The 15,073-nt window shown below is 38.3% G+C and overlaps 1 protein-coding gene across 1 annotated transcript; it reads left to right on the plus strand.

The window, feature by feature from the left end:
- LOC109228300 lies at positions 5,658-7,577 on the plus strand. The gene is made up of 2 exons (XM_019393452.1): positions 5,658-6,566; positions 7,365-7,577. The coding sequence occupies exon 1, from the start codon at positions 5,928-5,930 to the stop codon at positions 6,546-6,548; it is 621 nt and encodes a 206-aa protein (XP_019248997.1). The 5' UTR covers positions 5,658-5,927; the 3' UTR covers positions 6,549-6,566; positions 7,365-7,577.

Here is a 15,073-nt window from a genome sequence, read left to right on the forward strand (position 1 = left end):
TAAGTTAATTTTCGAATCAGTAACTGTAACCCAAATATTAGTTCAACAAACAAAATCCATTTGGATGGTGAAAATTAGATTTTTAACAAGCTTAAATATGTGGGTTTAGATTCTGAATTTGATTTTGTGAGAAATTTGGAGTGGGTATTATCTAGAATTGTTAGAAATAGTATAAGGAGGTTGTATATAAAATTTGAAGTCATTTAATGGAGATTTGAACTGATTTTGAACAAGAATTGCAGCTGAAAATCGTAGAAGAAGTTCGTCTACAGACGCTTGTATAAATGTGTATAAAAGTGTATAATGGTGTATAAGACGTGTTTATACACTCATATACACTATTCTACAAGATTATACATAATTATACAAAAAAACTGACTTCGTCTTCTTCCTTGCGTTTTTTCTGAAATTTAACTCAAATCTTGCTCAAATCTACTCCAAATCACTTAAAATTTAAATTTTGAACTCCTTTTGATATTTCAATCAATTGGAACAACACCCAATCCAAACAACTAACAAACTCAAAAAATCTTATTTTTGAAAGCCAAGCTTTGAATGGCCTTCAATGGTGGAATGTTGAATCTTCAATTTTCTTACATTGCAACCAGGTGACACAGGGGAGAAGCAGTAATGGCGGACGGCCCCTTGAAGCATATGTAGAAGATGTGAGAAGAAAAGAGAGTGAAAGCAATAGTTGCGAGAACATAGATTTAACTCCGTAGCTTTTAGAAACAATGGTTGTAAGAAAACAGATTTTGAATTTGCTAGTGCTTTCAAAATATGCACAATATGGGCTAGGTTGGGTAAAACTTAAAAATATGGGCCGTTTTTTTATGGTGTGAAGCCAAGTGTAGTTTCTTGTAATTCTTTCGAAAAGATAAGTATTGCTTGAATACGAAAGGAGTTCAAAAATAATCTTTATTTTCTCTATTATTATTAAAGTAAAAATCCCCAATAAAAAAGATAAATTATTTTTTTGAATGTTAGGAATAAATAATCAACTCTTTGAATTAATAAATTAGCAATAGAATCCAATTTAATTATTTTTTAAAATCTGTAAAGTTATTTTCAAATTGATCAAACTCTTAAGTTATACAAATTTGTTTCCACAAGAAGGGTACTAGCGGTGATATAAGTTAAAAAATTGAGAAAAATTAGTTATATTATAGTATTATTAGTTACTTATTTTGAGTATTAGGTAACAACATTAATTATAATTTTCATAATATATTCCCAAAGTTCTCATAAATCAGAATATGACACAACAGACTTTTATTCGACAAGATTTCTTTATTTAGTTGGATCAACATTTATTATTAAGAATAAGAGCTAACATTTTTTTAATTTTTGTTTAATAACTCACACATATTATTTAATTATAGTCACGTTATTTTTTAAAACTATATACTCACTGAAATAGGGTACACGCGCAAAGCGCGTTCCCTAAGACTAGCTAATAATATATATTCACTAAGATTGTTATTTTTGCTATTCATTGTGATGACGCGATAGGTCACTTTGAGTTTTAGCCTTCATTTCTGTGTTTCAAGAACTTAGATAGCTCTGTTTAGCCTTTTTCGATTTGCTTGCACAGTCCGTGTTTTTTTCCGAAAAAGTTTTATGTGAATTGTTTTTTGAAGAAAAAGTGAAATTTGGCCTTAAAACTCATTTGAGTTGACTACTTTTGTGTAAACGGACCCGAATCAGTGTTTTAACGGTCCCGGTGGGTTCGTATCGTTATTTGGGACTTGGGCATGTGCCCAGAATCAAATTCGGAAGTCCCTAACTTGATTTATCATGATTTGAAAACTAGTAATTTTAAGGTTTAAAGAATTCCTAAGTGTGACCGTAGGCTAACTTTGTTGCTACCGGGTTCGAATTTCAGTTCCGGAACTTGAAATAGGTTCGTTTCACTATTTGTGACTTGTCTGCAAATTTGGTGCAAAACGGAGTTGATTTGACGCGATTTGGACGTCCGGTTGTAGATCTACATGTTCTTGAGTTTCTTTGGAAACGTCATTCATTTTTGATGTCTGATTCATGGTTTAAGTGTTATTTTGGTGTTCTAATCGCATTAGCAAGTCCATATGATGTTATTACACTTGTGTGCATATTTGGTTTGGAGCCCGAGGGGCTCGGGTGAGTTTCGGATAGGCTACGAAGTGATTTTTGGACTTAGGCAATTGCTGGTTATAAGTTTTCGGATATCTGGTGCATCCTTCTTTGCAATCGCGAAGAGTAACATGGGCTGGGGTGGAATTTCCTCTATGCGAACGCGAGGCTTAGGTCTGGAACGCGAAGCAATGGTGGGATCACCCTTCGCGAACGTGTCCAAAGCTACGCGAACGCGATGGGTATGGGCCTGGATGGGGGATCAACTGTGTGTTCTAAGCGAACGCGATTGGAGGGTCGCGAACGCGAAGCCCAGGTGGGCATAGCCATCGCGAACGCATAGGGCATTTCGCGAACGCGAAGGGCAATAGGGCTACTGTGCTTCGCGAACGCGTCTGGTCCTTCCTGAACACGATGAAGACCTGATGCTAGTTATCTAAAATGTTCCAAAGACGGGATTTTCATCATTTTTCACCATCTTCACATTAGAGCTCGGCCTAGAGGCGATTTTGAAGAGAAATTTCATCCCCACTTCGTACGTTATTATATTTTAACTCGTTTCTTTCATTTCCATCAACACCCATTGATTTCTAACCTTAATCTATGCTCTTTCATGGTAGAAAATTAGGAATTTGGATAGAATTGGGGGGCTTTTTGTAAAATTGAGATTTAGACCTCAAATTCAGGTCGGATTTCGAAACTAATCACATAATCAGGCTCGGGGGTGAATGGGTAATTAAATTTTGGTCTGAATCTCGGGTTTTGACCAAGCAAGCTCGGGGTTGACTTTTGTTGACTTTTTGGAAAAAGTATAGAGATCCTTGCTTTATCTGTTGTAATTATTTTCCTTAGCATTGTTTGATGATATTAAGTCAATTTTGGTTAGATTCGATTGGTTTGGAGGCGAATGTTAGAGGAAAGGCCCCGGTTGTGCTTTGAGTTGATTATGGAGCGAGGTAAGTGCTGGGTCAAACTTTGATTTGAGGGAATTAGGAACTCTTGAACTATATGTTATGTGAGTTATGTGTGTAACGACGTATATGCGAGGTGACGAGTGTATATATGCGTCAAAAAAATTATTTCCATGCTTTCTCATATTTCATGAATTATTTTATTCCATGTCTTAACTGTTACATGTTTTAATTGCTTTCTATGCCGTATTTGTCATTAATTATTCTTGTATTGAAATATTCGTTCCTTCCATGACTCCATGATTAATTGCTACTTGCCTTAATTGTCTTACTTGTACACTTTAACTGCTACATACTTGGTTTGTTTTGTTGCTCTTGTATTATTTGTAGCCTTTCTTTGATTAGTACGTGATTCCTTTATTGTTTTGCTTTCATATTCATCGATCGTACAAATTCTTGTGAATTGAGTTATCGGGTTGATTTTATTTATTGAATTTATTTATGGATCGGATTGCACGCCACAACGGTTGGGATATGGTAGAATAAGGGAGAATTTTGATATTGATACAGTAGGATCAGGTTGCGCGCCGCAATAATTGTGTACGTATACTTGATATCGATAAACTGTGATATGGTGAAATAAGGGAGGATTATGATATTGATTCTGATTATATGGTGGGATCGGGTTGCACACCGCAATGGATTTTATATGTGATTCTTGATATTGATATGGTAAGATAAGGGAGGCCGTGTGTTGTACGGTGGGATCAGGTTGCGCTTCGCAATGGATTATGTGTGTTGTATTCGTTGTTGCTTTTGTGTTGAATTCTAGTGTTGTTACATGAAGATGTGATGGATATAAATAAATTATTCTTATATTTTAATAAAGAAATATAATATTTTAGATATAAAACATGACCAATTTATATCCTATTCTCGCACTTTTCTAACAATTCTTGCAGGAAAAAGAATACATGGAAAAAGAGAAAAAGAAAGAAACTACAGCTCAAGGGAAGAATGATGCATCCGTGACAATTTCATCTAAGACTAGACAAAGTCAAGAGATACAAAGTTATAGCAAATTCTCACCAATCTATCAAGACAAATTGCCATATCAATTTCTCATCAAGGCCATATGATATATTAATATTATATTGCAATTTCTCACCAAGGCCTTGTAGGAATTTTCCTATAAATAGCCATATGTTTGTAGATGAAAAAGCATCCTCTTGTATCCAATTTTCTATCTAGTTTTTTCTAAGTTTCTAAAGAGAAAGAGAAGAGTAATCTTGGTCTCTTCCTCTAATATTTCTCTTTGTAGTAAAAATATTCTTAGTCTTTTGAAAGTATTTTTAGCTTTTCTTACTTCATAATGGAGTAATTTTTTTTGTTGGGATAGTTGATGAAGCTTGATATAATTATAATACTATCTCAGTTTCAATACATTCTTGGCCTGAAACTCTATATACATTTCATATTGTGATGGAATGATAATTTTTTAATCATTATTTATCACATCTACATATTTTATATCTAAGTTATTCTTATATAAATTTTGTAATTCTCACGGAGCAAAATTAATATATAATAACTGATGAATAGAATATTAGAGTAAAAGTAATTTTTAATAAGATTATTATTTCAAGTCTATAATCTTGCTTTCCTCAGTTTTAATTCTCACGGAGGAATTGTTGAAGGCAAGATTATTGATTTTCTAGTAAAAATATTCTCACGAAGTTTTTACTATACTTGAGCACAAAATATTAGAGTTAAAATAATTTTTAGTAAGATTATTGTTTCAAGCCTGTAATCTTGCTTTCCTCAGTTTAATTCTCACGGAGAAATTGTTGAAGGTAAGATTATTGATTTTCTAGTAAAAATATTCTCACGAAGTTTTTACTACGCTCGAGCACAATTCAGGTAAGATATTTCAGTTTAATCGTCACTAGTTTTAAATCAAATGATNATTCTACAATCTTCATTTTTTTATTTTGTTCATTTTTTAAGTTATATTTTATTTATTTTTATTATTATATAATTGTAAATACTTGTTTTTACTATTCTAGTTCTAAGAGTATCCTTTGTACTATTCTATATTACTATTATAACTATTACTTTTACTATATCTTTATAAAATAATATTTTATTCAACTTTTTTTAATTGATAGTACTTTAATCCTTCAACATACTTGATTTATTATTGGTTTTTTTCCATATAACGTAATTAGTATTATATTATTTCTTTTGATGGTTAGTTACAACTTACTGTTTTAGTTAACTATAATATTACCGTACTAATTTTTTTTAATTCATTTTTAAAACTATCTATTACTATTTTAGGAACTGTCTTTATTTTACTTTAATTTCAGATAGTTTATGACCCGCTCTTCTGCAAAAGAGTTGGCCAATTACGATCCTGAAATTGAAAAAACTTTGCGATTGTGCAGGAAAGGACAAATATCGTCTCAAAACATAACTTGTAACAGAATGGAGCACCAATTAGAAGATGATAACAATCCACTACAAATTCCACCACCAGCTCATGTAGAGGAGCAGTTTGATGAAGTGGCGCCAAGACCAGCAAACAGAATCCTAAGGGATTATGCTAGACCTGATCACTTTAACTGGGAATCTAGTGTCAGGAAACCTCCAGTAGCAGCCAATAACTTTGAAATCAGGACAGGCCTGATTCAAACAATTCAACAATCTTGCATTTTCACTGGTGATCTAAGTGAAGATCCACATAGTCATTTAATTGACTTTTTAGAATTAGTTGAAACTGCAAAGTATAATGGAGTACCTCCTGAAGCAATTAAGTTAAGGCTATTTCCTTTTTCTTTAAAAGGAGAGGCCAAAACTTGGTTACGAAGTTTGCCGCAAGGGTCTATTACCACATGGAACCAAATGACTCAGAAATTTTTAAATAAATATTTTTCCCCTGCTAAAACAACAAAGTTAAGACAGGATATATCTAACTTCTTGCAGACTGACACTGAGTCAGTTTATCAATCTTGGGAAAGATTGAAAACAATGTTAAGGAAATGTCCACATCATGACGTTCCTGAACATATGCAGTTGTACATTTTTTATCATGGTTTGAAACCATCTTCTAGAAATGTAATAGATGCAGCTGCAGGAGGTTCCATAATGGGAAAAACCACAGAAGAAGCATTGCAATCGCTTAATGAAATTTCTGAAAATGCCATACAGTGGCCATCTGAGCGTGTAATCATTAAGAAAGCTGCTACAGTAAATCAGGTGGATGCTTTAAATACACTAACACAACAGATTGTCTCTTTGGCACAAAAATTTGAATCTTTTCAGGTAAATACACAACAACCAAGCCAGTCTGAGGCTTGTGACTTGTGTGGAGGAAACCATCTAAACCACGAATGTCAAGCAACCAATCAAAATGATGAACAGGTCAATGTCATCGGATACAAGCAGTATCCTTTTGGAAGTCCATTAGCACAAAAACATCCAGGATTTCAATGGAGCAATGCAAATGGTGCTGAAAACTCTTAAAATTACCAAAAGCAACAGGTACAGAGTCTACCCGGATATCAAAATCAAAATCGTGGACAACAAAATTTCAGGCCTTATCAGCAAACAACTCCATATCAGCAAAAGCCTCAACAAGGCCATCCAAGCCTTGATGACCTTTTGTACAAGTACATTTAGGTTACTGATGAAAAAATGGAAAGCCAAAATTCAGCTCTAAAAAATCTTGAAATTCAGTTAAGCCAATTGGCAACTCTTGTGTCTGAAAAGATTCACGGTCCTTTACCGAGTAATACAGAGAAAAATCCAAAAGAACACCTTAAGGCCATTGCCTTACGGTCAGGTACGACTCTTGATGAACCCCATGCAAACAGACTAGAAAAGAATCAATCAGAACAACAGGTAGACAAGGGCGAAAATGTTGAGATACCCTCTCAACCATCAGAAGAGAAAGAAGCCAAGAAAAAAGAAGAAAAAAATACTAAAAATTTGACTTCTTTCCCTGTTACAATTCCTTTCCCACAAAAGATGAAAAGAGAAAAGTTTGATAATCAATTTGCAAAGTTTTTGGAGATTTTAAAACAAATTCACATTAACATTCCTTTTACTGTTAAAAAAGTCTTGTTCAGGTAGTACCAAAAAAAGGAGGTATGACAGTGATAAAAAATAAAAATAATGAACTAATACCTACCAGGACCGTCACAGGATGGAGAGTCTGTATAGATTATAGACGTCTTAATGATGCCACTAGAAAAGATCACTTTCCTTTGCCATTTATTGATCAAATGTTAGACAGAATTGCAAGATATGAGTTTTATTGTTTTCTTGATGGCTATTCAGGGTATAACCAAATACCAATCGCACCAGAAGATCAAGATAAGTCAACTTTCACATGTCCTCATGGAACATATGCATAAAGGAGAATGCCATTTGGTTTGTGCAACGCTCCTGCTACATTTCAGCGTTGCATGTCAGCAATTTTTTCTGACACGACTGAAAATTTTCTTGAAATTTTCATGGATGATTTTACACTCTTCGGCAAGGATTTTGAGGATTGTCTTCACCACTTAACCTTAGTTCTTAAGAGATGTGAAGAGACAAACTTAATTCTTAATTGGGAAAATGTCATTTTATGGTTACTGAGGGAATTGTTTTAGGACATAAAATCACTGCTAAAGGGATAGAAGTTGATGTCACGACCCAAAATCCACTAAGGGTCGTGATGGCGCCGGACACTGCTGTCAGGCAAGCCAACCAATTTACTTAATCAAATTCTCGTTTTAATAGTTCTGCAATCTATGATTTTCCTTCAAATTTAGCAATTTTAAAGAATATAATCTCAAATCAAATTTAAATGATACGTAGTCAATACCATATTCAAACCATCCCAAAACCCGGTGTCACAAGTGCATGAGCATCTACTGATAAGGAAATAAAATACAACATCCGTCCGGAATACAATGGACAGGAAATAAATACAATGTACTGATGAGGGCTATACTAGCTGCGGGCCGCCTCGAATAGTGCAACTCACCTAGCCCCAAATCATCCGCGCTGCTATGCCCGGTGGCTGCTAGAAATAAATATACCTGTGTAACAAAAATGCACAGAAGTGTAGTATGAGTACGTAAACAACGTGTACTCAATGAGTATCCCGCATAATCTCGAAGAAGTAGAGACGAGATGGTCAACTTCGTCACTCACTAGAGGTCAATTGACAATATACTAAAAATGTGAGGAAATCATGGATTTATATAGCAGTTCTAATTCACGAAGCCAGAAAACAGATAAACGACTTCAACAAATAATCAAGGACTTTCAAGGTTTACTCTTTATTATCTTCTCAATTTATATCAAGCCACGAAGGGCAATTTTCACATTTACAGTTCTCAAGTAACAATATAACATGCACAATCACACCGAGGCGACGACCCGATCCAACAGAAATAAACTGTGCACTTGCCAAGGGTCGACGACGCGCCTATAGATGCATCTATTTAATCTGCCGAGGCGTTCGGCCCGTTCCAAAATAAATACATAGTGACATTCAATCAAGAAGCCAACATGGGGCAATTATTCAAGGAAAAGCTAATTCTCTTTCAACAATTTACGAAAATGAGGTTTAGATCTTGTTAGAAATTCATTTACTATTTGGATGTGGATTAAGCGATTCAACTATCCATAAGATTACAATTATTCAAAGTATAGCATGCTTTTGGGTCCTAGACTACCCGGACAATAGCATAATAGTAGCTACGCACGGACTCTCGTCACCTCGTGCATACGTAGCCCCCACAAACAGGAGCACATAATCAATTATTTCACCTATGGGGACAATTCCCTCTTACAAGGTTAGAAAGGAGACTCACCTCGCTCCGAAGATCCATAATCGGCAATCCATGCCCTTCCGAGGACCCCAATTGATGCACCATGCTCCAAAACTAGCTAACGGTTACGCAAATCCATTAATTTATGCTCAAATATTCATTACAAACTAATTTATAGCAATTCCTAACTCCGATCGAAAAGTTGACCAAAACGCCCTCGGGCCCACGTGCCCGGAATCCGAAATTTTTTGAAGATAAAGATTACCCATGACCTTGGGAACTCAAATATATAATTTTCTCTAAATTCCATACTCAATATCGTGGCCAAATTCCAAGAAATGCCAATTTCTAGGTTTTCCACCAAAACCTAAATTTTCCATAATTTCCTTGCCTAAATCCATGTATAAACTTGATATTTAACTCAAAGCTAGCATAAATTACTTACCTCACAATGAGTGACGAAAATGGCACCTCAAAGCTGCTCCCCATCGACTCTAATGGAAGAAAAATGGGGTTGAAATGAACTCAACCCCGAACTTAAAAGACCTCACTGCTCCAGCTGTTTCCGCACCTGCGGTTCCTTCGCCGCTTCTGCGGTTCCGCAGGTGCGGTTAAAATGCCGCATCTGCGGTCTTTCCTGAGCCACCCCTTTCTCGCTTCTACGACTTGCCACCCACAGATGCGGTCCCGCTTCTGCGGAACTTTGACCGCATCTGCGGTCCTTTCCAAGATACTCCCATCCGCTTCTGCGACCCATTCTCCGCAGATGCGGTTCCGCTTCAGCGGTACCTTGACCGCATCTGCGGTCCTCAGTTCCGATGTTTAAACCTATCAAATCACGTTCGATTGACCTCAACTTTTGCACACAAGTCATATTCGACATTACGGACCTATTGCAACTTCCGGAATCGGATTCCGACCCCGATATCAAAAAGTTCACTTCCGGTCAAACTCCTCAAAACCTTCAAATTTCTATCTTTAGCCAAATGACTCCAAAATAACCTACGGACCTCCGAATTCACTTCCGATCGAGCTCCCAACTCTAGAGTCACCATACGAAGCTATTCACAGTCTCGGAATCCCAAATGGACAACGATAACACTGAAATGCACTTCAAGCCAAACTTATGAAATTTCTTCTAAAATGCTAACTTCCACAGTAGGCGCCAAAACGCTCCTGGGTCATCCAAAACCCGATCCGGGCATACGCCCAAGTCCGAAATCATCATACGAACCCGCTGGAACCTTCAGATCCCGATTTCGAGGCCGTTTACTGAAAATTCCAATCCTAGTTCATTCTTTCAACTTTAAGCTTCCGAAATGAGAATTCTCTTTCCAAATCAACTTTGGACCTCCCGAAATTCAATTCCAACCACGCGCACAAGTCACAATGCCTGAAATGAAGCTGCTCACGACCTTAGGCTGCTGAACGGAGCGCTAGAACTCAAAACGACCGGTCGGGTCGTTACATTCTCTCCCACTTAAATATACGTTCGTCCTCGAACATGCTGAGAACTACACTGAAGTAGTTCGAAATCACTGGTTAACTTCTCATGCGCCTTCCCGTGCTACCACAACTCAGTTGAGCACATTAGCTCGATCAATTCTGAAGATACTCTCTTTTATTCAAGCAGATACGCCTTAAAGCCCAATTCCAACATCCGGAATTATATGCCCGACCTGTTTCCACCATAAGGTCACCATTTTAATCACCACACGCTGCTCAAACATAGCTGCATAACTTTGCCGAATTCACACCTAGCATCTTACTCACCGGACCATAATAACCTTTTTCTGATCAACTTAGTCTAAATCCTACTAATCTGATGCTCCCATTGCACCCCATGACATACACAGGCCTTACTCTAACTCTTACAATGTGCCACAACGGAAGAGATGTGCAGAAATTCATAATCAACTGCCGAATCAACCAATCATTTGGGTCTATACTCCTGACAATAACCATCACCTCATTCTGAACCAAATAATGGTCTTAGCTCCTTAATGTACTTCATATAGTCAGATTGCACTGATCCTGAATCCAATGATCTCATCTTACCCAGTACGAACTGCTCAATCAATAAGCCACCCCGGACATAATCAAAGTCACATATGACGCCACAATGTGCCAATAGGCCATCAATTCGAACGCGATACCCAAGGAACACGAACTCTGGAAGGAATTACCTAACTCCCGCACTAATATGGACTTTCCTTAGAAAAATAGGAAGCGAGACGCACGAAAATAGCATATAGAAAACTATACTCAATATCACACTGTTGCGGCGCGCAACCCGATCCAAACATAGATCTCACATAAGGAGATTGCACATCGAGCACAATTTGCCCATTACAATAAAATATCAAATTTCGGTCACAAGCAGGCTAAGTGCATAATAACATCCCTGAGGGAACATCTAGCGCTATAAGCTAAGAAACCCAAGCACAACTTAGGTGCAATATACAATCTGAATCTCAAGAGCCCTTTGGCTCATATAACATCCTTTCTGCGCGGATCCTCAGCACGTAAGCAATTTCTCAAGCCGTCTCACAACCCACACGGCGCAACGTATCACTACACGAAATATCCGACAGCGAAATAACACCCTGACTACTCCTCCACAAGGAGCACATTACTGAAATGAACACAACTGGCCTGACATAGAGCCCATATTCACATTTAAATTCATCCACCGACCTCAAGTCGATCCCGATCATATCAACTAAACCAATAACCTTTCAAAGGTCCATATTAATCTCCCTCTTCTCATAACACACAAGAACAACCATCATAACCGGAGTACTCATCCACAGTCCACAACTCAGTAACTGGGTGCCCTCCAGGCACATATTCTCAACTTATCGATATCATCACAAATCTTCATACTCGGTTTAAGTTCTTCAATCAATCAAGTGACCATCTGCCACACTTATACAATCCTCCTAGGGGAAACACTCCCACAACCTTCCATAACAAGTAGTTGGGTCGTACCTCCAAACCACAGACCGCACTAACACTGAAAAGCAATCAAGAATCATTAACTAGGACGCAAAGACCCTTTCCACAAACACCGATCTCAGGTGACGCTGAAGACAATACCAACTTACCTTAAACATCGAAACTCCTTTCCTGCTCATCTGAGCTCGTGACATCCTTGCTCACGCCGAGCTGCTACCTTGATCTTCACTTCAAATTCCATACCATTCACTGCACTTAACATGCCAGCATACGATAGAACTTGTCCTTTCATCATAGCTTCGGAATCACTAATAGGTTAGCACTTCATCATATAAAAACATTCACTTAACTCACTTCAGGAGAGCCATAATGTCACACTAGTGAATTCTCATAACCGTAGAATATGCAAATCTCTAAGTATTGGTCTAAGCCACCATAACCCTTCCGGAAATTCTGCTTCCACATAACAAGCCATAATAGTAGTATGCTTCTGAACAACATCAATTGCGGCGGCTGACAAGCCTGATACGCACCATCACAACTCACTTGCATAACTCGATCACGCTGAGGAAACTGATCACTAACACCAATATGCCAAATTCAATTATGGCCAATCAATCTATCTTCTTCCAATTTATCCTTCATTACCTTAGAGATAATACTAACTCCGTCCACACATCACATACTCTATTTGCACTCATCTAGAGTTACCTTGAATCACGAAACCATGCTGTCTCAAATCCCGCGAACCACTTCATACCTTCCTTGCGCGCATATTCGCACCCTCAACTGACATGACCATTCTGCTAATCCTATTACAAATCCGAAATCTCTTCTCATTCTCCTCTCAAGTGCTATACTGCAGGCCAAAACATCACATAACATTCTGAGCCTCCACTCATAAGCTGCTGCACAACTTGATTCTTGACTGTACTTATAGGCTCGAAATCATTAGGCACCATACTTTACCTCCTTTGAATCCGTTAGGACCGTTACTGAGAGCCACCCGCTCTGACTTGGTCCCAAATATAATCAACTTCATAAATCTTATAACACATGAATACCCTTTCGACGAGGCACCCGACGGAATTACTTCCTTTGAAACCTGCATTTATACAAGGCATAAATCCTGAATCTTTCCCCAAGTCAGAACATGAGCCAATAAGGCCAACCATAGCATGCATTTCGACAATTCATTAGCTCGAATTACCACTTATGTTCCTTTCCGTAGCTGAAACAGCTCAGCAATATGCTAATAACCAGAAACCTCGCAAATAGCTAACTATGCAACCCCATCATAGGCGGTGGAACTCTCCCACTTAGCCCGAAGCCACTATTACACAACTTTGGATTTTACCAGGATTCTTAATCTCCTATTGACACAATCCTTTCGCAACCAACTGCCAACATGCTCGATATTTTACTATAGAAACCCCCTTTTTACACCAAGAATTATCAACAACATTCGCACGATCGATCCCTTCGCTGTATAACCATTAGAATTCTTTGCAGAAGCTCGCCAACCATGCGATCGCTAACCTGCTCACAGGGATGAACTACCTATAGAAATCACTCCCGACATCTTCCAGCGCTGCTACACGGGGTACAATCATTACGACATCAACAACCCGTCCTGAGTCTGAGCTCACTCTCCAGCTGCACAGGTCCATTTACCCCTCGTGGACATCATTTAAATGCGCGACAATATTCCTCCAATCCCAAGTTATGTTGTATCCTTCTCCATTCATGAATCTTCGTCCTATTATATCAAATCTCTTGCCGCATGATAGCCCATACCTCTAATTAATCCGTAGGCTTCAATCGCCGGCCACTATAATCCCCAAATCACTCCAGACTTTCCTTAAGGTGCGTAACCATCCTACCACCAAGCCCATATGCAGCATCCGCCGCTCTCCCACTTTGGGCAAACTCACTTCTTTAATCAGCTACCTGACCTTTGCTTCATACACCCGACCTTTTAGAAGTTCAAAACTCCGCCTGACACTTCCCGCACGCATTTCTCATCCTTTGCTGCTCGGTTGTTGCCTTAACAAAATCTATCTTCATAGCACTTAAGTCCACAAATCGCTACTAACTTTAAACCTCTCCGAAGGTCATCTTTCTCGAATCGCCAACATTGGAAATACTGATCCAAATCCTAAACCACCGCACCCTACGGTATCTGACAGTTGCATCTCCGATACTATTTCACAATATCTTGCCCCAAGGTGAATTGTAGAAGATTATAACACCGACACACTTAATACGTTCAATTTGGACAACAACACCCCAACATAGAAGGAAAATCCACTACGCTTGCAAATACCAAATCTCATTACTTCCACCAGCCCACATCTGACCATCCTTAGTCCGCTTGCCTTTCGCCTTCCGGGAATAAAATACTAAATCCCTTGCTTAAGCACTGTGTCGACCTCTCTTCAAGTCATTCACAGCCCCGACACGTGGGCAACATCCTACCATCATATCACTACTGCAGAACAATCGTTTTAAGCATCATGGCAACTGGTGCCTAGCCTCAAAGCCCTCAGAAGTATCGTTACTGAGTTGGAATAATAAAATATTCTTCCATAAGGCGACGATAATAATCCCATCAACTATACCGGGAGAAACATTCCGCACCGCATTCGTAGTACCATTGTGCTTTTTGGATTATCGATTTATAACAAGCGCTTCGCGCCGCGTAGGATTGAGTAGGAATGAATTAAAGGCATACGCCTCCAAGTATCAGATCACACGATAAGGAATCAAGAAAGGGAGGTACTCCTAACAGTCCTGCAGCCCCCCGAGGATAAGTACAGACGTCTCCGTACCGATCCGCGAGGCTCTACTAGACTTGCACATGACTCGTGAGACCCTAGGAACCTAGTGCTCTGATACCATGTTGTCACGACCCAAAATGCACTAAGGGTCGTGATGGCGCCGGACACTGCTGTCAGGCAAGCTAACAAATTTACTTAATCAAATTCTCGTTTTAATACTTCTGCAATCTATGATTTTCCTTCAAATTTAGCAATTTTAAAGAATATAATCTCAAATCAAATTTAAATGATGCGTAGTCAATACCATATTCAAACCATCCCAGAACCCGGTGTCACAAGTGCATGAGCATCTACTGATAAGGAAATAAAATACAACATCCGTCCGGAATATAATGGACAGGAAATAAATACAATGTACTGATGAGGGCTATACTAGCTGCGGCCGCCTCGAAATAGTGCAAACTCACCTAGCCCCAAAATCATC

The sequence above is a fragment of the Nicotiana attenuata genome, chromosome 6, assembly GCF_001879085.1.
Source record: "Nicotiana attenuata strain UT chromosome 6, NIATTr2, whole genome shotgun sequence".
NCBI classification, from domain to species: Eukaryota; Viridiplantae; Streptophyta; class Magnoliopsida; order Solanales; family Solanaceae; genus Nicotiana; species Nicotiana attenuata.

Excerpts from the sequence above, each read along its gene's own strand:
- LOC109228300 (XM_019393452.1), top strand. The coding sequence starts at position 5,928 with ATGACTCAGAAATTTTTAAATAAATATTTTTCCCCTGCTAAAACAACA.